This window comes from Somniosus microcephalus, unplaced genomic scaffold (genome assembly GCF_052327205.1).
Source record: "Somniosus microcephalus isolate GS21.2 unplaced genomic scaffold, FLI_Smic_1.0 unresolved_chr7, whole genome shotgun sequence".
NCBI lineage: Eukaryota > Metazoa > Chordata > Chondrichthyes > Squaliformes > Somniosidae > Somniosus > Somniosus microcephalus.
The window spans coordinates 39,527,282-39,550,716 of NW_028225185.1; the positions used below are offsets into that span (position 1 = coordinate 39,527,282).

At 54.1% G+C, this 23,435-nt stretch overlaps 1 protein-coding gene across 1 annotated transcript in view; it reads left to right on the forward strand.

The window, feature by feature from the left end:
• LOC147086826 (inter-alpha-trypsin inhibitor heavy chain H6-like) overlaps positions 1-23,435 on the forward strand; it is a 167,888-nt gene that overhangs the window by 20,925 nt on the left and 123,528 nt on the right. Inside the window, exons 4-9 of the mRNA XM_085979009.1 lie at positions 3,060-3,170; positions 5,099-5,346; positions 10,048-10,217; positions 15,582-15,698; positions 17,530-17,701; positions 20,489-22,831. Coding sequence (XP_085835135.1) covers positions 3,060-3,170; positions 5,099-5,346; positions 10,048-10,217; positions 15,582-15,698; positions 17,530-17,701; positions 20,489-22,831 — 3,161 coding nt within the window. The remainder of the gene's footprint in view (positions 1-3,059; positions 3,171-5,098; positions 5,347-10,047; positions 10,218-15,581; positions 15,699-17,529; positions 17,702-20,488; positions 22,832-23,435) is intronic.

Genomic DNA, 23,435 nt, shown 5'->3' on the forward strand with positions numbered 1-23,435 from the left:
TTTTAACTATAATATTAATTGGACAAATCAAATTGGGCAGGGCTGCCTTGAGGATGAGTTCATTGAGTGTATTAGGGATGGGTTTCTTGAGCAGTATGTAACTGAACCGACCAGGGGGCAAGCAACCTTAGATCTGGTCCTGTGTAACGAGACAGGATTAATTAAAAATGTCCTAGTAAAGGATCCCCTTGGAATGAGTGACCATAACATGGTTGAATTCCATATTCAATTAGAGGGTGAGAAGGTTGGATCTCAAACAAGCGTGCTAAGCTTGAATAAAGGAGACTATGAAGGTATGAGAGCGGAATTGAGTAGAGTGGATTGGGAAAATAGATTAAAGGGTAAGACGATACATGATCAGTGGTGTACATTTAAGGAGTTATTTTACAACTTCCAAAAAATATATATTCCACTGAGAAGAAAAGGGTGTAAAAGGAAAGACAGCCATCCGTGGCTAAGTAAAGAAATTAAGGATAGTATTCGACTAAAAACAAGGGCATATAAGGTAGCCAAATCTAGTGGGAGGATAGAGGATTGGGAAAACTTTAAAAGACAGCAAAAAATAACAAAAAGATTGATTAAGAAAGGGAAGATAGATTATGAAAGTAAATTAGCAAAAAATATAAAAACAGATAGTAAGAGTTTTTATAGTTATATAAAAAGAAAAATGGTGGCTAAAGTAAATGTTGGTCCCTTAGAGGATGAGGCCGGGAAATTAATGGTGGGAAATATGGAGATGGCAAAAACACTGAATGAATATTTTGTATCAGTCTTTACAGTAGAGGACACTAAGAATATCCCAACACTGGACAAACAGGGGGCTATAGGGGGGAGGAGCTAAACACGATCAAAATCACTAAGGAAGTGGTACTCGGTAAAATAATGGGACTCAAGGCGGATAAATCACCGGGACCTGATGGCTTACATCCTAGGGTCTTGAGGGAAGTGGCGGTAGGGATTGTGGATGCATTGGTAATAATTTTCCAAAACTCCCTGGACTCAGCAAAGGTCCCGGCAGACTGGAAAACTGCTAATGTAACACCCTTATTTAAAAAGGGCAGTAGACAGAAGGCTGGAAACTATAGACCGGTTAGCCTAACATCTGTGGTAGGTAAAATTTGGGAGTCCATTATTAAGGAGACAGTAACAGGACATTTGGATAATCATAATTTAATAGGACAAAGTCAGCATGGTTTTATGAAGGGGAAGTCATGTTTGACAAATTTGGTGGAGTTCTTTGAGGAAGTAACATATAGGGTGGATAAAGGGGAACCAGTGGACGTAGTGTATTTAGACTTCCAAAAGGCATTTGACAAGGTGCCACACAAAAGATTATTGCTTAAGATAAAAAATCACGGGATTGGGGGTAATATTCTGGCATGGATAGAGGATTGGCTATCTAACAGAAGGCAGAGAGTTGGGATAAATGGTTCATTCTCGGACTGGCAATCAGGAACTAGTGGTGTTCTGCAGGGGTCAGTGCTGGGTCCCCAACTCTTTACAATCTATATTAACGATTTGGAGGAGGGGACCGAGTGTAACATATCAAAGTTTGCAGATGATACTAAGATGGGAGGGAAAGTAGTGAGTGAGGAGGACATAAAAAACCTGCAAGGGGACATAGACAGGCTAAGTAAGTGAGCAGAGATTTGGCAGATGGAATACAATACTGGAAAGTGTGAGGTTATGCACTTTGGCAGGAAAAATCGTAGAGCAAGTTATTATCTTAATGGCAAGAAACTGGAGAGTACTGAAGTACAAAGGGATCTGGGGGTCCTGGTGCACGAAACTCAAAAGGTTAGTATGCAGGTGCAGCAAGTGATTAAGAAGGCCAATGGAATGTTGGCTTTCATTGCTAGGGGGATAGAATATAAAAATAGGGAGGTATTGCTTCAGTTGTACAAGGTATTGGTGAGACCGCACCTGGAATACTGCATACAGTTTTGGTGTCCATACTTAAGAAAAGACATACTTGCTCTCGAGTCAGTACAAAGAAGGTTCACTCGGTTAATCCCGGGGATGAGGGGATGGACATATGAGGAGAGGTTGAGTAGATTGGGACTCTACTCATTGGAGTTCAGAAGAATGAGAGGCGATCTTATTGAAACATATAAGATTGTGAAGGGGTTGGATCGGGTGGATACGGGGAGGATGTTCCCGATGATGGATGAAACTAGAACTAGGGGGCATAGTCTTAGAATAAGGGGCTGCTCTTTCAAAACTGAGATGAGGAGGAACTACTTCACTCAGAGGGTGGTAGGTCCATGGAATATGCTGCCCCAAAAAGCTGTAGAAGCTACATCATTACAAAAATTTAAAACAGAAATAGACAGTTTCCAAGAAGTAAAGGGAATTAAGGGTTACGGGGAGCGGGCAGGAATTTGGACATGAGTCTAGGTTCGGATCAGACATGGCCCTGTGGGTAGCGGAGCGGGCCCAGGGGCCGTGTAGCCTGATCCTGCTCCTATTTCGTGTGTCTAATTCTGTTAGATTTAGGAGATGGTTCTGTGATAGTAGATTGGCGGTTAGGATCAGATCAGCCATGATCTTATTGAATGGCGGAGCAGGCTCGAGAGGCCGATTGGCCTACTCCTGCTCCTATTTCTTATGTTCTTATGTTCTTATATTACAGGCTGGAATCTAATCGAGGGGTTCGGGGGGTTTATATATAGAATAACAGATACCCGGGAGTGAGTTACAGGCTGGAATCTAATCGATGGGTTCAGGGGGTTTTATATATAGAATAAAATATACCCGGCAGTGAGTTACAGGCTGGAATCTAATCGAGGGGTTCGTGGGGTTTATATATAGAATAACAGATACCCGGGAGTGAGTTACAGGCTGGAATCTAATCGAGGGGTTCGGGGGGTTTATATATAGAATAACAGATACCCGGGAGTGAGTTACAGGCTGGAATCTAATCGATGGGTTCAGGGGGTTTTATATATAGAATAACAGATACTCGGGAGTGAGTTACAGGCTGCATTTTGACCTGTTATTTTTTGTGGAACTCCCAGAGAGAGCCGAACGATAACGTGACTTCTTGTCGATGCCCGTAGGACAGTTGACGGCAAGCTTTACGTGGCAAAAGTGATGGGGAAAGCGCCGGCGAAGCAGGTGTATCAACTCCTGCAGAAACTGGGGAAGACAGTGACGCTCGTCACGACCAGGTATCCTTGGTACCACACGGCCCAGACTAATCGACACAAAATGAACATTACTCTGTATCTAACCCGTGCTGTACCTGCCCTGGGAGTGTTTGATGGGGATAGTGCAGAGGGAGCTTTACTCTGTATCTAACCTGTGCTGTACCTGCCCTGGGAGTGTTTGTTGGGACTGTGTAGAGGGAGCTTTACTCTGTATCTAACCCTGTGCTGTACCTGCCCTGGGAGTGTTTGATGGGACAGTGTAGAGGGAGCTTAACTCTGTATCTAACCCTGTGCTGTACCTGCCCTGGGAATGTTTGATGGGACAGTGTAGATGGAGCTTTACTCTGTATCTAACCCGTGCTGTACCTGCCCTGGGAGTGTTTGATGGGGACATTGTAGAGGGAGCTTTACTCTGTATCTAACCCGTGCTGTACCTGCCCTGGGAGTGTTTGATGGGACAGTGTAGAGGGAGCTTTACTCTGTATCTAACCCGTGCTGTACCTGCCCTGGGAATGTTTGATGGGGACAGTGTAGAGGGAGCTTTACTCTGTATCTAACCCATGCTGTACCTGCCCTGGGAGTCTTTGATGGCGACAGTGTAGAGGGAGCTTTACTCTGTATCTAACCCGTGCTGTACCTGCCCTGGGAGTGTTTGATGGGGACAGTATAGAGGGAGCTTTACTCTGTTTCTAACCCATGCTGAAGCGTGCCCTGGGAGTGTTTGATGGGGACAGTGTAGAGGGATCTTTACTCTGTATCTAACCCTGTGCTGTATCTGCCATGGGAGTGTTTGATGGGACAGTGTAGAGGGAGCTTTACTCTGTGTCTAACCCGTGCTGTACCTTCCCTGGGAGTGTTTGATGGGACAGTGTGGAGGGAGCTTAACTCTGTATCTAACCGCTCCTGTACCTGCCCTGGGAGTGTTTGATGGGACAGTGTAGAGGGAGCTTTACTCTGCATCTAACCCGTGCTGTACCTGCCCTGGGAGTGTTTGATGGGACAGTGTATAGGGAGTTTACTCTGTATCGAACCCCGTGCTGTACCTGCCCTGGGAGTGTTTGATGGGGACAGTGTAGCAGGAGCTTTACTCTGTATCGAACCCCGTGCTGTACCTGCCCTGGGAGTGTTTGATGGGGACAGTGTAGAGGGAGCTTTACTCTGTATCTAACCCTGTGCTGTACCTGCCCTGGGAGTGTTTGATGGGGACAGTGTAGAGGAAGCTTTACTGTGTATCTAACCCGTGCTGTACCTGCCCTGGGAGTGTTTGATGGGGCAGTGTAGGGAGAGCTTTACTCTGTATCTAACCCGTGCTGTACCTGCCCTGGGAGTGTTTGATGGGGACAGTGTAGAGGAAGCTTTTCTCTGTATCTAACCCTGTGCTGTACCTGCCCTGGGAGTGTTTGATGGGGACAGTGTAGAGGAAGCTTTACTGTGTATCTAACCCGTGCTGTACCTGCCCCGGGAGTGTTTGATGGGGCAGTGTAGAGGGAGCTTTACTCTGTATCTAACCCGTGCTGTACCTGCCCTGGGAGTGTTTGATGGGACAGTGTCGAGGAAGCTTTTCTCTGTATCTAACCCGTGCTGTACCTGCCCTGGGAGTGTTTGATGGGGCAGTGTAGGGAGAGCTTTACTCTGTATCTAACCTGTGCTGTACCTGCCCTGGGAGTGTTTGATGGGGCAGTGTGGAGGAAGCTTTACTCTGTATCTAACCCGTGCTGTACCTGCCCTGGGAGTGTTTGATGGGGCAGTGTGGGGAGAGCTTTACTCTGTATCTAACCTGTGCTGTACCTGCCCTGGGAATGTTTGATGGGGACAGTGTAGAGGGAGCTTTATTCTGTATCTAACCCTGTGTTGTACCTGCCCTGGGAGTGTTTGTTGGGACAGTGTAGAGGGATCTTTAATCTGTATCTAACCAGAGCCACGGGACTGAACGCTTGCATCTGCCGCAGGGACCACGAGATGGAGAGATTCCGCGTGGCGGTGAACGTGGCGGCCCGGGGCCGTGTGGACTTCGCGCTGACCTACGAGGAGCTGCTGCAGCGGCGGCTGGGCCTGTACGAGTTGGCGGTCAGCCTCGGGCCCGGGCAGGTGGTCCGCAACCTGACCGTCGAGGTGGCAATCTCGGAGCGTGCCGGCATTGAGTACGTCCGGGTGCTGCCCATCAGGACCAGCAAACAGTTGACCTCCAATGATACAGGTAACCGTCGTTTGTGCGTCTCCTTTGTCGAGCATCTCGCGGTCGCGCATGCCCGTCCTGAGCACCCGACGGCTCCCTCTTTGTTAGGATGTACGTTCAGACGTTAGTTCATTCTCGTCTTCAAACCCCCACATGTCCTCCCTATCTCTGTAACCTCCTACAACCCTCTGAGATCTCTGCGCTCCCCCAATTCTGGACTCTCGCGCATCCCCCGATTTCCATCGCTCCACCATTGGCGACCGCGCCAGGGCTCCCGAGCTTGTGAATTTCCTCCCTAAACCTCTCCACCTCTCTCTCAGGTCCCCTGTTAGTCTTTCCGGAGAAAAGAGACCCAGCCTGCTTAATCTTTCTTGATAGCTGCATCCTTGTAAATTTTTTCTGCACTTTCTCCAGTGCCTCGATATCCTTTTTTCATAATATGGAGACCAGAACAGCGCACAGTGCTCCAAGTGTGCTCTAACCAGGGTTCTATATAAATTTAATGTTCCCTTCCTGTTTTAGAATTCTGTTTTTTTTAAATTCATTCTCAGGATGACAAGGCCAGCATTTATTGCCCATCCCTAGTTGCCCTCGAAGGTGGTGGTGAGCCGCCTTCTTGAACCGCTGCAGTCCGTGTGGTGAAGGTGCTCCCACAGCGCTGTTAGGGAGGGAGTTCCAGGATTTTTACCCAGCGACGATGAAGGAACGGACGATATATTTCCAAGCGTGTGACTTCGGGGGTGGGTACTTGGAGCTGCTGGTGTTCCCGTGCACCTGCTGCCCTTGTCCTTCTAGGTGGTAGAGGTCGCGGGTTGGGGAGGTGCTGCCGAAGAAGCCTTGGCGAGTTGCTGCAGACTTCTGGAAATGAACCCCAGTGTTTTAGAAACACAGAAGATAGGAGCAGGAGTAGGCCATTCGGCCCCTTGAGCCTGCTCCGCCATTCAATGCGATCATGGCTGATCATCCAAATTCAGTACCCTGCCCCTGCCTTCCCCCCATACCCCTTGATCCCTTTAGCCTTAAGAAATATATCTAACTCCTTCTTGAATATATTTAATGAACTGGCCTCTACTGCCTTCTGTGGTAGAGAATTCCATAGGTTCACCACTCTCTGGGTGAAGAAATTCCTCCTCATCTCAGTCCTAAATGGCTTACCCCTTATCCTTAGACTGTGGCCCCTTGGTTCTGGACTCCCCGACCATCGGGAACATCCTTCCTGCATCTAGTCTGTCTAGTCCTGTCAGAATTTTATAAGTTTCAATGAGATCCCCTCTCATTCTTCTAAACTCCAGCGAGTACAAGCCCAATCGACCCAATCTCTCCTCATACGTCATTCCTGCCATCCCAGGTATCAGCCTGGTGAATCTTCGCTGCACTCCCTCCATGGCAAGAACATCCTTCCTCAGATAAGGCGACCAAAACTGCACACAATACTCAATACGTTTGTATGAAAGAGAGACTTGCATTCCTATAGCACCTTTCACGACCACCGGACGTCCCAAAGCGCTTTACAGCCTTTTTCTGAAGTGTAGTCACTGTTGTAATGTGGGAAACGCAGCAGCCAATTTGCGCACAGCAAGCTCCCACAAACAGCAATGTGACAATGACCAGATCATCTGTTTTAATGATGTTGGTTAGGGCTAAATATTGGGCCCCCCCCTGCTCTTCTTCCAATAGTGGCCACGGGATGTTTTACATCCACCCGAGAGGGCAGACGGGGCCTCGGGTTTAACGTCTCATCCCGAAAGATGGATATGCGCTCTTTATCAACTGGGTTTGCTGCTGGTTTATGGGCCTGTATCCGCCCCCCCCCCCCCCACCCCCCCAGATCTCTTTGCACCTCTACCCCAGTTAGTTTCTTACCGTCCCGGGAGCGTTTGATGAGGCACTGATGGGGAACTTGTATCTGCACGGGGTACGGTTGCCAAGATGGCCTCCGGCCTCCGACCGCCGCGCTCCCGTGCCATTGGTCGCCCATCACGTCCATCCTCACTGCGTCCCTGCCATCCCACGGCCAATCGGAAAGCGAACAGGGTCTTAACAGGGCTGCCCTATGATGAGAGATTGGGTAGATTGGGCCTGTACCCTCTGAAGTTTAGAAGAATGAGAGGTGATCTCATTGAATCGTATAAGATTCTGAGGGGGGATTGACAGGGTAGATGCTGAGAGGCTGTTTCCCCCCTGGCTGGAGAGTCTAGAACCAGGGGTCACAGTCTCAGGATAAAGGGTCGGCCATTTTGGACTGAGATGAGGAGGAATTTCTTCACCCAGAGGGCGGTGAATCTTTGGAATTCTCTGCCCCAGAGGGCTGTGAATGCTGAGTCTTTGAACATAAGAACATAAGACATAAGACCATAAGACGTAGGAGCAGGAGTCGGCCATTCGGGCCCTCGAGCCTGCTCCGCCATTCAATAAGATCATGGCTGATCTGATCTTGGCCTCAACTCCACTTCCCTGCCCGCTCCCCATAACCCTCGACTCCCTTATCGTTCAACAATCTGTCTATCTCCACCTTCAGTGACCCAGCCTCCACCGCTCTCTGGGGAAGAGAATTCCAAAGATTCTCGACCCTCTGAGAGAAGAAATTCCTCCTCATTTCCGATCTAAAAGGGCGCCCCCTTATTCTGAAACTATGCCCCCTAGTTCTAGATTCCCCCACAAGGGGAAACATCCTCTCTGCATCTACCCTGTCGAGCCCCGTCAGAATCTTATATGTTTCAATAAGATCCCCTCTCATTCTTCTAAATTCCAATGACTATAGGCCCAACCTGCTCAACCTTTCCTCATAAGACATCCCCTTCACCTCCAGAATCAACCTCGTGAATCGTCTCTGAACTGCCTCCAACGCAAGTATATCCTTCCTTAAATAAGGAGACCAAAACTGTACGCAGTACTCCAGGTGTGGTCTCACCAACGCCCTGTACAGTTGTAGCAGGACTTCCCTACTTTTATACTCCATTCCCCTTTGCAATATATTCAAGGCTGAGACAGATAGATTTTTGGAATCGAGGGATATGGGGATCGGGCGGGAGAGAGAGGGAGTTATAGAGTCATAGAGTTATACAGCACAGAAAGAGGCCCTTCGGCCCATCGTGTCTGCGCCGACCATCAATCCCTGTCCAGTCTAATCCCATTTTCCAGCATTTGGTCCATAGCCTTGTATGCAATGGCATTTCAAGTGCTCATCCAAATGCTTCTTGAATGTTATGAGGGTTCCTGCCTCCACAACCCTTTCAGTCAGTGAGTTCCAGATTCCAACCACCCACTGGGTGAAAAAGTTCCTCCTCAAATCCCCTCTAAACCTCCTGCCCCTTACCTTGAATCTATGCCCCCTTGTTATTGACCCCCCTACTAAGGGGAAAAGTTCCTCTTTATCTACCCTATCTATGCCCCTCATCATTTTGTACACCTCAATCAGGTCCCCCCTCAGCCTTCTTTGCTCCAAGGAAAACAACCCCAGCCTGTCCAGTCTCTCTTCATAGCTGAGGCGCTCCATCCCAGGTAACATCCTGGTGAATCTTCTCTGCACCCTCTCCAAAGCAATCACATCCCTCCTATTGTGAGGCGACCAGAACTGCACACAGTATTCCAGCTGTGGCCTAACCAGCGCTTTGTACAGCTCCATCATAACCTCCCTGCTCTTATATTCTATGCCTCGGCTAATGAAGGCAAGTATCCCATATGCCTTTTTAACCACCTTATCTACCTGTTCTGCTGCCTTCAGGGATCTATGTACATGTACACCAAGGTCCCTCTGACCCTCTACTTCCTAGGGTCCTACCACTCATGTGTATTCCCTTGCCTTATTTGTCCGTCCAAAATGCATCACCTCGCACTTTTCAGGGTTAAATTCCATTTGCCACTTTTCCGCCCATCTGACCAACCCGTTTATATCGTCCTGTAGCCTGAGGCTTTCCTCCTCGCAATTTACCACCCCACCAATTTTCGTGTCATCTGCGAACTTACTGATCATACCTTTTACATTCTCATCCAAATCATTTATGTAGATCACAAACAGCAAGGGACCCAGCACCGATCCCTGAGGTACCCCACTGGACACAGGCTTCCAGTCACAAAAGCAACCTTCGACCATCACCCTCTGCCTCCTGCCACTCAGCCAGTTTAGGATCCAACGCGCCAAGGCACCCTGGATCCCATGGGCTCTTACCTTCTTGACCAGTCTCTTATGCGGGACTTTGTCAAAAGCTTTACTGAAATCCATGTAAACCACATCCACAGCATTTCCCTCATCCACACACCTAGTCACCCCCTTGAAAAATTGAGGTCGATGATCAGCCATGATCGCATTGAATGGCGGAGCAGGCTCGAGGGGCCGAATGGCCGACTCCTGCTCCTAATTCTTATGTTCTTAATTAGCCAAGTCGATGATGCTTGATCATCAGTCAAATAGCGTTTTCATCCCGTCTCCAATATGTTTAGAACTATTAAATGTTTAAAGAGAATGGGAGTTTGGCTCGTAGCCATGTCCCGGAGCTGAATCTTCAATTCCTGGAGGACTGGTAAACCGAACTCCTCCCCATTCCTAACCGCAGAAGGGGCTGTTTGATGAGGCGCTGTAGGGGAACTTGACTCTGCATGGGGTGGGGTGGGTGGGCCGCGCCAGCGCGCCCGAGCCATTGCTCCGTTTCCCACTGAACCAATTGCCGCTTGACCCCCCTCCGTTAACCTTGGCCTCGTGTGGTCTCCCCCCTCTCTCCGCAGGAAGCCAGGACAGCCCGGAATCCACCACCATCGAGCGAACTCCGACCTGCGCCCGGATCAGGTTCGCCCCGACCCCGGAGCAGCAGGCCCAGTACTCCAGCCAAGGCATTCTGGGAGACTTTGTGGTCCAGTATGACGTCAGACCGACTGACCTAATCGGGGACGTGCAGGTGAGTGGAGGAGGGGAGGGGAGGGGTGCGGGGTGGGGAGGGGGAGGTACAGTTCTGTGGTCCCAGGGGAAACTTGCAATTCCACTTGCGTCTTTTAATCTCTCTCCATTCTCCACATGTTGCTGAATGAGGTACTGAGCATTTAACTGGGAAGGATACCCCATTGAAATGCCTGCTATAAAAGGAGAGATCTGTACACTGACTGGTGTCTCTCAGTCCCCTCTCCCTCAGGGAGAGATCTGTACACTGACTGGTGTCTCTCAGTCCCCTCTCCCTCAGGGAGATATCTGTACACTGACTGGTGTCTCTCAGTCCCCTCTCCCTCAGGGAGATATCTGTACACTGACTGGTGTCTCTCAGTCCCCTCTCCCTCAGGGAGATATCTGTACACTGACTGGTGTCTCTCAGTCCCCTCTCCCTCAGGGAGATATCTGTACACTGACTGGTGTCTCTCAGTCCCCTCTCCCTCAGGGAGATATCTGTACACTGACTGTGTCTCTCAGTCCCCTCTCCCTCAGGGAGATATCTGTACACTGACTGGTGTCTCTCAATCCCTCTCTCTCAGGGAGAGATCCGTACACTGACTGGTGTCTCTCAGTCCCCTCTCCCTCAGGGAGATATCTGTACACTGACTGGTGTCTCTCAATCCCTCTCTCTCTGGGAGATATCTGTACACTGACTGGTGTCTCTCAGTACCTCTCCCTCAGGGAGATATCTGTACACTGACTGGTGTCTCTCAGTTCCCTCTCCCTCAGGGAGATATCTGTACACTGACTGGTGTCTCTCAGTCCCCTCTCCCTCAGGGAGATATCTGTAAACTGACTGGTGTCTCTCAGTCCCCTCTCCCTCAGGGAGATATCTGTACACTGACTGGTGTCTCTCAGTCCCCTCTCCCTCAGGGAGATATCTGTACACTGACTGGTGTCTCTCAGTCCCTCTCCCTCAGGGAGATATCTGTACACTGACTGGTGTCTCTCAGTCCCTCTCCCTCAGGGAGATATCTGTACACTGACTGGTGTCTCTCAGTCCCCTCTCCCTCAGGGAGAGATCTGTACACTGACTGGTGTCTCTCAATCCCTCTCTCTCAGGGAGATATCTGTACACTGACTGGTGTCTCTCAATACCTCTCCCTCAGGGAGATATCTGTACACTGACTGGTGTCTCTCAGTCCCCTCTCCCTCAGGGAGATATCTGTACACTGACTGGTGTCTCTCAGTCCCCTCTCCCTCAGGGAGATATCTGTACACTGACTGGTGTCACTCAGTCCCTCTCCCTCAGGGAGATATCTGTACACTGACTGGTGTCTCTCAGTCCCCTCTCCCTCAGGGAGATATCTGTACACTGACTGGTGTCTCTCAGTCCCTCTCCCTCTGGGAGATATCTGTACACTGACTTGTGTCTCTCAGTCCCCTCTCCCTCAGGGAGATATCTGTACACTGACTGGTGTCTCTCAATACCTCTCCCTCAGGGAGATATCTGTACACTGACTGGTGTCTCTCAGTCCCTCTCCCTCAGGGAGATATCTGTACACTGACTGGTGTCTCTCAGTCCCCTCTCCCTCAGGGAGATATCTGTACACTGACTGGTGTCTCTCAATACCTCTCCCTCAGGGAGATATCTGTACACTGACTGGTGTCTCTCAGTCCCTCTCTCTCAGGGAGACATCTGTACACTGACTGGTGTCTCTCAGTCCCCTCTCCCTCAGGGAGATATCTGTACACTGACTGGTGTCTCTCAGTCCCCTCTCTCTCAGGGAGATATCTGTACACTGACTGGTGTCTCTCAGTCCCTCTCCCTCAGGGAGATATTTGTACACTGACTGGTGCCTCTCATTCCCCTCTCTCTCAGGGAGATATCTGTACACTGACTGGTGTGTCTCAGTCCCCTCTGTCTCAGGGAGATATCTGTACACTGACTGGTGTCTCTCAGTCCCCTCTCCCTCAGGGAGATATCTGTACACTGACTGGTGTCTCTCAGTCCCCTCTCTCTCAGGGAGATATCTGTACACTGACTGGTGTCTCTCAGTCCCCTCTCTCTCAGGGAGATATCTGTACACTGACTGGTGTCTCTCAGTCCCTCTCCCTCAGGGAGATATCTGTACACTGACTGGTGTCTCTCAGTCCCCTCTCCCTCAGGGAGATATCTGTACACTGACTGGTGTCTCTCAGTCCCCTCTCCCTCAGGGAGATATCTGTACACTGACTGGTGTATCTCAGTCCCCTCTCTCTCAGGGAGATATCTATACACTGACTGGTGTCTCTCAGTCCCCTCTCCCTCAGGGAGATATCTGTACACTGACTGGTGTCTCTCAGTCCCCCCTCCCTCAGGGAGATATCTGTACACTGACTGGTGTCTCTCAGTCCCCTCTCCCTCAGGGAGATAGCTGTACGCTATCTGGTGTCTCTCAGTCCCTCTCCATCAAGAAATGAAGAGTGTGGTCAGACCAAGGCATTCGCTGAAGTGAATCATCTGGGATCACGTTGGTCTGTGAGGACCATCCCTTTGGCCAAGCTTTTGGTCACCTGTCCTAACATATCCTCCTCTGGCTCGGGGGTCAAGTTTTGACTGATAAACAATCGTGTGACGTGTTGGAACGCGTTAAAGGCGCTATATAAATACAGGTTGCGGTTGTTCTCATTTACGGATTAGCAGACAGTGGGGTCGATGATTCTAGTTTCTCTGAAAGGTAAGCCTGTAAGGGAAATACCTGGAGAGAAGCAGCAGGGAGCAACCATTAACACCTTATCTCACAGGCTGAGTGCCACTCTCCACTTCAAAGAAATGGGTGTAACGTGAATCTCCCAAACCCGCGACCTCGACCGCCTGGAAGGACAAGGGCAGCAGGCGCATGGGAACACCACCACCTCCAAGTTCCTCTCCCAGTCACACACCATCCTGACTTGGAAATATATCGGCTGTTCCTTCATCGTCGCTGGATCAAAATCCTGGAACTCCCTCCCTAACAGCGCTGTGGGAGCACCTTCACCACACGGACTGCAGCGGTTCAAGAAGGCGGCTCGCCACCACCTTCTCAAGGGCGATTAGGGATGGGCAATAAATGCTGGGCCTTGCCCGCGACGCCCACATCCTAGAACTAATTTTTTTTAAATGACTTCCCGCGGCACAGCTTGAGTTCCTCAACCATAAGTTATGATCAGACAAAGAATGTGTTGTGTATTTTGAATGTGTATTAGAATTGTCCCACATGGGATACCGTAGTGGTGATTTGCAATGCACTATGGGAAATGTAGTGCACTGAGTGAAGAAGCACATTGTAAATAAAATGGCCGTTAACTAAACTCTCCGCCCCGGAGTCCTTCTTAATTGTTATATAGGTAAGGGTATAAAACCCCTTGAGACACAACAGAATGACGGAGAGGCGATGATGCTCTGGTCCATCCAGCCCGTCCCACACAATTTGCGATTACCCGTGTCACTCGCCTGGGGTTACCGCAGGTACTCGCAAGGATCAGTGCTCGGGCCTCAGCTGTTCACAATCTACATCGATGATTTGGATGAGGGGATCAAATGTAACGTCTCCAAGTCTGCTGGTGATACAAAGCTGGGTGGGAATGTAAGTTGTGAGGAGGATGCAAGGAGGCTTCAAGAGGATAGAGACAGGCTAAGTGAGTGGGCAAGAACATGGCAAATGGAATATAATGTGGAGAAATGTGAAGTTATCCACCTTGGTCGGAAAAATAGAAAAGCAGAGTATTTTTTAAATGGTGAGAGATTGGGAAATGTTGTTGTTCAGAGGGACCTGGGTGTCCTTGTACACGAATCACTGAAAGTTAACATGCAGGTACAGCAAGCAATTAGGAAAGCAAATGGTATGTTGGCCTTTATTACAAGAGGATTTGAGTATAAGAGTAAAGACGTCTTACTGCAATTATATAGGGCCCTGGTGAGACCACACCTGGAGTATTGTGGACAGTTTTGGTCTCCTTACCTAAGGAAGGATATACTTGCCATAGAGGGAGTGCAGCGAAGGTTCACCAGACTGGTTCCTGGGATGGGGGGATTGTCCTATGAGGAGAGGTTGAGTAGACTAGGCCTATATTCTCTAGAGTTTAGAAGAATGAGAGGTGATCTCATTGAAACATACGATTCTGAGGGGGATTGACAGGGTAGATGCTGAGAGGCTGTTTCCCCCTGGCTGGGGAGTCTAGAACCAGGGGTCACAGTCTCAGGATAAGGGGTCGGCCATTTTGGACTGAGATGAGGAGGAATTTCTTCACTCAGAGGGCGGTGAATCTTTGGAATTCTCTACCCCAGAGGGCTGTGGAGGCTCAGTCGTTGAGTCTATTCAATGCAGAGATCGAGAGATTTTTGAATATTAAGGGAAGCAAGGGAAATGGAGATAGTGCAGGATAGCGGAGATGAGGTAGAAGATCAGCCATGATCTTATTGAATGGTGGAGCAGGCTCGAGGGGCCGAATGGCCAACTCCTGCTCCTATTTCATATGTTCTTATGTTTACCCCACCCGCAACCCGCGTGATCTCCCGGGGGAGGCGAGAAACCAGCTTAACAAACCCCAGACAAATTTGAGGGTGGGGAATAAAATGTGGGCAATTTCTCTCCGACCCCCTTCGGCGACAAGAACTCTTGCGGGAGATCACTCTGGCCTGGATAATGCTGGTTCTGGCAGGACTGCAATTTTGCGCGACTCTTTCCCCAGAGAGTGGTGAGAATGTGGAACTCGCTCCCACAGGGAGTGGTCGAGGCGAATAGCGTCGACGCGTTTAAGGGGGAAGCTGGATAAACACACGAGGGAGAAAGGAATAGAAGGATATGGCGATGGGGTGAGATGAAGAGGGGGCGGGAGGAGGCTGGTGTGGAGCAGGAACACCGGCACGGAGCAGAGGGGCCGAATGGCCTGTTTCTGGGCTGTAAACTCGCTGTGATTCTTAGCTGAGAACACAACCACCTGTATTGATATAGCGCCTTTGACGTAGCAAAAGGTCCCAAGGTGCTTCACAGGAGCGATTATCAAACAAAACTTGACCCCGAGCCACATAAGGAGATATTAGGGACCGGCGACCAAAAGCTGGGTCATTGAGGTCGGTTTTAAGGAGCGTCTTAAAGGAGAGAGAGAGAGAGAGAGGCGGAGAGGTTTAGGGAGGGAATTCCAGAGCTCGGTGGCCCTGGCGCGGTCGCCAATGGTGGAGTGACGGAAATCGGGGGATGAGCGAAAGGCCGGAATTGGAGGAGCGCAGGAGCTGAAGGCACGGCCACCAGTATTGGGAGGGGATGGCCCATCACACCACATTGCATCATTAGGGGTCTGTAGCGGGGAGTGATGTGACGGCCAGCTTCTGCCTCTTTCTTCACTTGACTCTCATATCCTCTGCCTCCGATTCCAGATCGACAATGGCTATTTTGTCCACTTTTTTGCGCCCCGAGGCCTCCCTGTTCTGTCCAAGAATGTTGTCTTTGTGATTGACGTCAGTAGCTGCATGGAGGGCGCGAAGATGGAGCAGGTCAGTCACACCTCTCATTCTCCCCTTCTCCTCTTCCCTCCCTCTCACTCTCTTCCCTTCTCCCCTTCCCTCCCTCTCACTCTCTTCCCTTCTCTCCTTCCCTCCCTCTCACTCTCTTCCCTTCTCCCCTTCCCTCCCTCTCACTCTCTTCCCTTCTCTCCTTCCCTCCCTCTCACTCTCTTCCCTTCTCCCCTTCCCTCCCTCTCACTCTCTTCCCTTCTCCCCTTCCCTCCCTCTCACTCTCTTCCCTTCTCCCCTTCCCTCCCTCTCAATCTCTCCCCTTCTCCCCTTCCCTCCCTCTCACTCTCTTCCCTTCTCCCCTTCCCTCCCTCTCACTCTCTTCCCTTCTCTCCTTCCCTCCCTCTCACTCTCTTCCCTTCTCCCCTTCCCTCCCTCTCACTCTCTTCCCTTCTCCCCTTCCCTCCCTCTCACTCTCTTCCCTTCTCCCCTTCCCTCCCTCTCACTCTCTTCCCTTCTCCCCTTCCCTCCCTCTCACTCTCTTCCCTTCTCCCCTTCCCTCCCTCTCACTCTCTTCCCTTCTCCCCTTCCCTCCCTCTCACTCTCTTCCCTTCTCCCCTTCCCTCCCTCTCACTCTCTTCCCTTCTCCCCTTCCCTCCCTCTCACTCTCTTCCCTTCTCCCCTTCCCTCCCTCTCACTCTCTTCCCTTCTCCCCTTCCCTCCCTCTCACTCTCTTCCCTTCTCCCCTTCCCTCCCTCTCACTCTCTTCCCTTCTCCCCTTCCCTCCCTCTCACTCTCTTCCCTTCTCCCCTTCCCTCCCTCTCACTCTCTTCCCTTCTCCCCTTCCCTCCCTCTCACTCTCTTCCCTTCTCCCCTTCCCTCCCTCTCACTCTCTTCCCTTCTCCCCTTCCCTCCCTCTCACTCACCTTCGTCTCTCCTCCCATCGCTCACTTCCTCTCTCTCGAAACCTCCTTTCCAACCGAATCCCTCAGTACCGCCCCTCCGACAGTGCGGCGCTCCCTCAGTACCGCCCCTCCGACAGTGCGGCACTCCCTCAGTACTGTCCCTCCGACAGTGCGGCACTCCCTCAGTACTGCCCCTCCGACAGTGCGGCGCTCCCTCAGTACCGCCCCTCCGACAGTGCGGCACTCCCTCAGTACCGCCCCTCCGACAGTGCGGCACTCCCTCAGTACTGCCCCTCCGACAGTGCGGCGCTCCCTCAGTACTGCCCCTCCGACAGTGCCGCACTCCCTCAGTACCGCCCCTCTGACAGTGCAGCGCTCCCTAAGAACCGCCCCTCCGACAGTGCGGCGCTCCCTAAGAACCGCCCCTCCGACAGTGCGGCGCTCCCTCAGTACCGCCCCTCCGACAGTGCAGCGCTCCCTAAGAACCGCCCCTCCGACAGTGCGGCCCTCCCTCAGTACTGCCCTTCCGACAGTGCGGCGCTCCCTCAGTACCGCCCCTCCGACAGTGCCGCGCTCCCTCAGTACTGCCCCTCCGAGAGTGCGGCGCTCCCTCAGTACCGCCCCTCCGACAGTGCGGCGCTCCCTCAGCACTGCCCCTCCGACAGTGCGGCGCTCCCTCAGTACCGCCCCTCCGACAGTGCGGCGCTCCCTCAGCACCGCCCCTCCGACAGTGCGGCGCTCCCTCAGTACCGCCCCTCCGACAGTGCGGCGCTCCCTCAGCACTGCCCCTCCGACAGTGCGGCGCTCCCTCAGTACTGACACCGGGCGAGTCTCAGGCCTGGACCAAGTCTGTGGAGTGGGGGCTCGAACCCACAACATTCCGACTAAGAGGATGCGGGAGGGGAGGGGCGAATGACCGCTCACACCCACCGAGAGTCGGTGACTGAATTTTTTCCCTCTCCTCTCAGACTAAGGAAGCCATGAGGACCATCTTGAGAGATCTGAAGCCTGGCGACTATTTCAACATCATTAAGTTTTCATCTGAGTTCAAGGTGTGGAGGCCGGGCCAATTAATCCAGGCCTCACCCAAGCACATCGACCACGCCATAACCTTCACCGATGCGATGGTTGCTAGTGGACGTAAGTTCAAAGAAGCCCCTGGGCTGCGTACGCACTTGAAGAGAGAAGCCAGAGTTCACGTTTTCAGGCCGATGACCTTTCGTCAGAACCGGAGAAAGTTGGAGATGGGAGAGGTTTTTAAGCAAGTGAAGGGGGCAGGGAAAGGGGGGAGGGGAGGAAAGACTAAACGGGAAGGTCTGTGATCGGGTGGAAGGCAGGAGAGATTAGGGCCTAGAAATTCGGTGGCCTGCGCCACCAGTTTGCACCCAAAGAGGGCTTTTGCGCCACTGTGCAAACCTACCGCGATATTTAGCGGGGCGCTAATGGCGGCGTTAGCCAGTAGCGCTGCCCCGCCACCAATGACGTCATCGGTGTGCGCAGCGCCCCGCTATCGCCCCGCTGGCCATATTTGGTTTCTGCCGCCTCCCCCGCGCCGGCCGCAAACAGCGACCGGTACACGGGGCCTACCTGTGCCGGTAGTGGGGCGAGTTAAGGTGGAGGTGCGGCCGGCCGCTTTTTCGGCAGCCGCCTGCCCGCACCTCCGTCCCCGGCCTCCTACACCCCCCACCCCCCCCGACCCCCCCCCCCCGCGGCATTGCCGGCTGTTTCCAGAGAGCCCGGCACTTCTCCTTGGTGCCGGGCTCATTTGCCGGCACTCGCGAGCGGGGATCGCGCCGTTGCAGGCACCTCCCCCTTAAGAGTGAGAGGAAGGCCTGCAGTACCGCAGGCCGCCGTGCCGCAGCGGGTGGCGCTGCGGCACTTTGCGCGCCGATATTCAGTTTCATGCGCCCCAAGCGGGACGCCGAAACCCTTGTATAGCGGCCGGCTTCCACTTGGGGCGCTGAAACTGAATATCCTGCTGGCGCAAGTGGCTCCGCGCGCAGCGGTAATTCCGGCGCCCAGGCGAGCTGGGCGCCCCTAACTGAATTTCTAGGCCTAGGAGACAAAAGGGACGATGGTATGGGGCAAAAGATGGTAATGGGTCAAGTTAACATAAGATGGGTCTAGAGGAGGTGTAAATGGGGATGGCAGAACCATCAAGAGCTGCCGCCTGGAAAAAATAGGGGCAGAGGCTCCGATCTGAAATTGTTGAACTCGATGTTGAGTCCGGAAGACTGTAAAGTGCCGAATCGGAAGATGAGCTGCTGTTCCTCGAGCTTACACTGAGCTTCCGTGGAACAGTGCAAGAGGCCGCGGACGGAGAGGTCCGAGTGGGAGTGGAGCGGTGAATTAAAGTGACAGGCCACCGGAAGCTCGGGGTCACCCTTACGGACTGAACGGAGGTGTTCCGCAAAGCGGTCGCCCAAACTGCGTTTGGTCTCCCCAATGTAGAGGAGGCCGCATCGTGAGCAGCGAATACAGTGTACTAGATTGCGAGAAGTACAAGTAAATCGCTGTTTCACCTGGAAGGGGTGTTTGGGGCCCTGGACAGTGGGAAGGGAGGGGGTGAAAGGGCAGGTGTTGCATCTCCTGCGCTTGCACGGGAAGGTGCTGGGCGAAGGGGAAGGGGTGTTAGAGGAGTGGACTAGGGTGTCGCGGGGGGAGCGGTCCCTTCGGAATGCTGGGAGGGGAGGGGAGGGGAAGGTGTGTTTGGTGGTGGGATCACGCTGGAGATAGCGGAGGATGATCCGTTTAACGTGGTCTCTGACTGCATCAGGGGAGATTGATTGGTCCCCAGTGGGCCCCATTAGAAAACTCCCACAATTGGGCCACTGATGGAGGGGATAGTGAGGAAAGTGGTGCTGAGGGCGAAGATCAGCCATGATCGCATTGAATGGCGGAGTACTGCCCCTCCGACAGTGCAGTGCTCCCTCAGTACTGCCCCTCCGACAGTGCGGCGCTCCCTCAGTACTGCCCCTCCGACAGTCCAGTGCTCCCTCAGTACTGCCCCTCTGACAGTGCAGCGCTCCCTAAGAACCGCCCCTCCGACAGTGCGGCGCTCCCTCAGTACCGCCCCTCCGACAGTGCGGCGCTCCCTTAGTACCGCCCCTCCGACAGTGCGGCGCTCCCTTAGTACCGCCCCTCCGACAGTGCGGCGCTCCCTCAGTACCGCCCCTCCGACAGTGCGGCGCTCCCTCAGTACCGCCCCTCCGACAGTGCGGCGCTCCCTCAGTACTGCCCCTCCGACAGTGCGGCGCTCCCTCAGTACTGCCCCTCCGACAGTGCGGCGCTCCCTCAGTACCGCCACTCCGACACTGCGTCGCTCCCGCAGTACTGCCCCTCCGACAGTGCGGCGCTCCCTCAGTACCGCCCCTCCGACAGTGCAGCGCTCCCTCAGTACTGCCCCCTGACAGTGCGGCGCTCCGTCAGTACTGCCCCTCCGACAGTGCGGGGCTCCCTTAGTACCGCCCCTCTGACAGTGCGGCGCTCCCGCAGTACTGCCCCTCCGACAGTGCGGCGCTCCCTCAGTACCGCCACTCCGACACTGCGTCGCTCCTGCAGTACTGCCCCTCCGACAGTGCGGCGCTCCCTCAGTACCGCCCCACCGACAGTGCGGCGCTCCCTTAGTACCGCCCCTCCGACAGTGCGGCGCTCCCTCAGCACTGCCCCTCCGACAGTGCGGCGCTCCCTCAGTACTGCACTGGGAGTGTCAGCCTAGATTCTTGTGCTCAAGTCTCTGGAGTGGGACCTGACCCCGCAACTTTCTGACTCTGAGGCGAGAGAGAGAGAGACACACTGAGCCAAACGGAATGCCAACGCACCTTGGGTGGGGGGGGTGGGGTGGTGGCAGCGAGAGGGGGTAATTGCTGCTTCTCTTACTGATCTCCTCACCTCGCGAGTAACCCGGGATATCTCTGCTCTCGACAGGGGCTGAAATTCACGAAGCCGTGCAGGCGGGGCTGTGGGCTGTCCGCTGGGAGTCCGAGCGATGGGCGGCCGACGAGAAGCGGGCCAAGCTGGTCCTAGTCCTGACTGCAGGCGGGACGAATCCAGGGGCGGCGCCGATGTGCCAGGAGGCCAGCGAAGAGGTCGTCTCGCTCTTCTTCCTGGGGCTCGGGGCGGAGGGCGCCACCTCCCAGACTCTGCGGCGCCTCGCGCAGCAGTACAGCGGCCTGGTCCGGCGCGTCTCCGGGGGCAGCCGCAACACCAGCCGCCAGCTCGGGGCCTTCTACGACCAGGTGGCCAGCCCGCTGCTGGTCGACGTGCAGATGGAGTACCCAGGAGAGCGGGCGGAGGGCAGCCGGGCCTTCCCGGCCTACTTCGAGGGCTCGGAGCTGGTGTCGACGGGCAAGCTGAAGGCCCGAGCCGGCGCCGGCTCCCTCCGCGTGCACCTGACCGCCACCGGCTCCGACCGGGTGGTCAGCCTGGAGAGCGAGGTGGCCCCCGAGGCGGAGGGCCTGGCTCCCGGTTGCCCCGGCGACCGGCCCACCGCCGCAGGCTTCGTCCGGCGCCTCTGGGCCTACTTCACCCTCAAGGAGGTGCTGGCGGCCTGGAGCACGGCCGATTGGGAGGCCGGCCGCCGGCTGGAGGCTAGAGCCATCGAACTCGCGCTGGCGCACAACTTTGTGACCCCGCTCACCTCCCTGGTACTCAAGATCGAGGAGGGTCCCGCCAAAGAGATCTGGCTGACGACCATTGTGGCTAAGACCCCGCTGACTGACTCAACCATCGCTACGGCCCCGATCGCCGAATCCACCATCGCTACGGCCCCGATCGCCGAATCCACCATCGCTACGGCCCCGATCGCCGAATCCACCATCGCTACGGCACCGATCGCCGAATCCACCATCGCTACGGCCCCGATCGCCGAATCCACCATCGCTACGGCCCCGATCACCGAATCCACCATCGCTACGGCACCGATCACCGAATCCACCATCGCTACGGCCCCGATCGCCGAATCCACCATCGCTACGGCCCCGATCACCGAATCCACCATCGCTACGGCTGCGATCGCCGAATCCACCATCGCTACGGCCCCGATCATCGAATCCACCATCGCTACGGCCCCGATCGCCGAATCTACCATCGCTACGGCCCCGATCGCCGAATCCACCATCGCTACGGCCCCGATCGCCGAATCCACCATCGCTACGGCCCCGATCGCCGAATCCACCATCGCTACGGCACCGATCACCGAATCCACCATCGCTACGGCCCCGATCTCCGAATCCACCATCGCTACGGCCCCGATCGCTGAATCCACCATCGCTACGGCCCCGATCTCCGAATCCACCATCGCTACGGCCCCGATCTCCGAATCCACCATCGCTACGGCCCCGATCGCCGAATCCACCATCGCTACGGCCGCGATCGCCGAATCCACCATCGCTACGGCCCCGATCTCCGAATCCACCATCGCTACGGCTGCGATCGCCGAATCCACCATCGCTACGGCCCCGATCATCGAATCCACCATCGCTACGGCCCCGATCGCCGAATCTACCATCGCTACGGCCCCGATCGCCGAATCCACCATCGCTACGGCCCCGATCGCCGAATCCACCATCGCTACGGCCCCGATCGCCGAATCCACCATCGCTACGGCACCGATCGCCGAATCCACCATCGCTACGGCCCCGATCTCCGAATCCACCATCGCTACGGCCCCGATCGCTGAATCCACCATCGCTACGGCCCCGATCTCCGAATCCACCATCGCTACGGCCCCGATCTCCGAATCCACCATCGCTACGGCCCCGATCGCCGAATCCACCATCGCTACGGCCGCGATCGCCGAATCCACCATCGCTACGGCCCCGATCTCCGAATCCACCATCGCTACGGCCCCGATCGCCGAATCCACCATCGCTACGGCCGCGATCGCCGAATCCACCATCGCTACGGCCCCGATCGCCGAATCCACCATCGCTACGGCCCCGATCGCCGAATCCACCATCGCTACGGCCCCGATCGCCGAATCCACCATTGCTACGGCCCCGATCTCCGAATCCACCATCGCTACGGCCCCGATCGTCGAATCCCCCATCGCTACGGCACCAATCACCGAATCCATCATCGCTACGGCCCCGATCACCAAATCCATCATCGCTACGGCCCCGATCACCGAATCCATCATCGCTCTGGCCCCGATCACCATCGCTACGGCCCCGATCACCGAATCCATCATCGCTCTGGCCCCGATCACCATCGCTACGACCCTGATGACTGAATTAGGGAAGGTTGCAGCAGACTCCGAATCATTGTCGAGTGAGTCCAATGGAATGTTGACCATATTCGTGGGTGGACGGCGCTTTCTCCTGAGCGCGAGGGCCCCGGGGTCCCACTGCCCCGGTCCCCGTGCCCGGCCGCCTGGTATTCCCATGCCCGCTACTGTGGCGGGGTCCGTGACCCCTTTACGGTCAGACGCAAGGACGGGGACATTGATGCGTTTATTGTTGCTGTCTGTGTGTGTGAGTGTGTGTGTGTCAGTGTTTGTGTGTGTATCAGTGTGTGCGTGTGTGTGTGTAACTGAGTGTGAGTGAGTGAGTGTGTAAGTGTGTCTGTGGGTGTGTATAAGTGTGTGTGCGTGTCAGGGTGTATGTGTGTGTGTCAGTGTGTGTGTATGTGAGTGTGTGTGTATGTGAGTGAGTGTGAGTGTGTGAGTGTGTGTGCCTGTGTGTGCCTGTGTGTGCCTGTGTGAGTGTGAGTGTGTGAGTGTGAGTGTGTGAGTGTGTGTGCCTGTGTGTGCCTGTGTGTGCCTGTGTGAGTGTGAGTGTGTGAGTGTGTGTGTGTGTGTGAGTGTGAGTGTGTGAGTGTGAGTGTGTGAGTGTGTGTGTGTGTGAGTGTGTGTGTCTGTCTGTGTGTGAGTGTG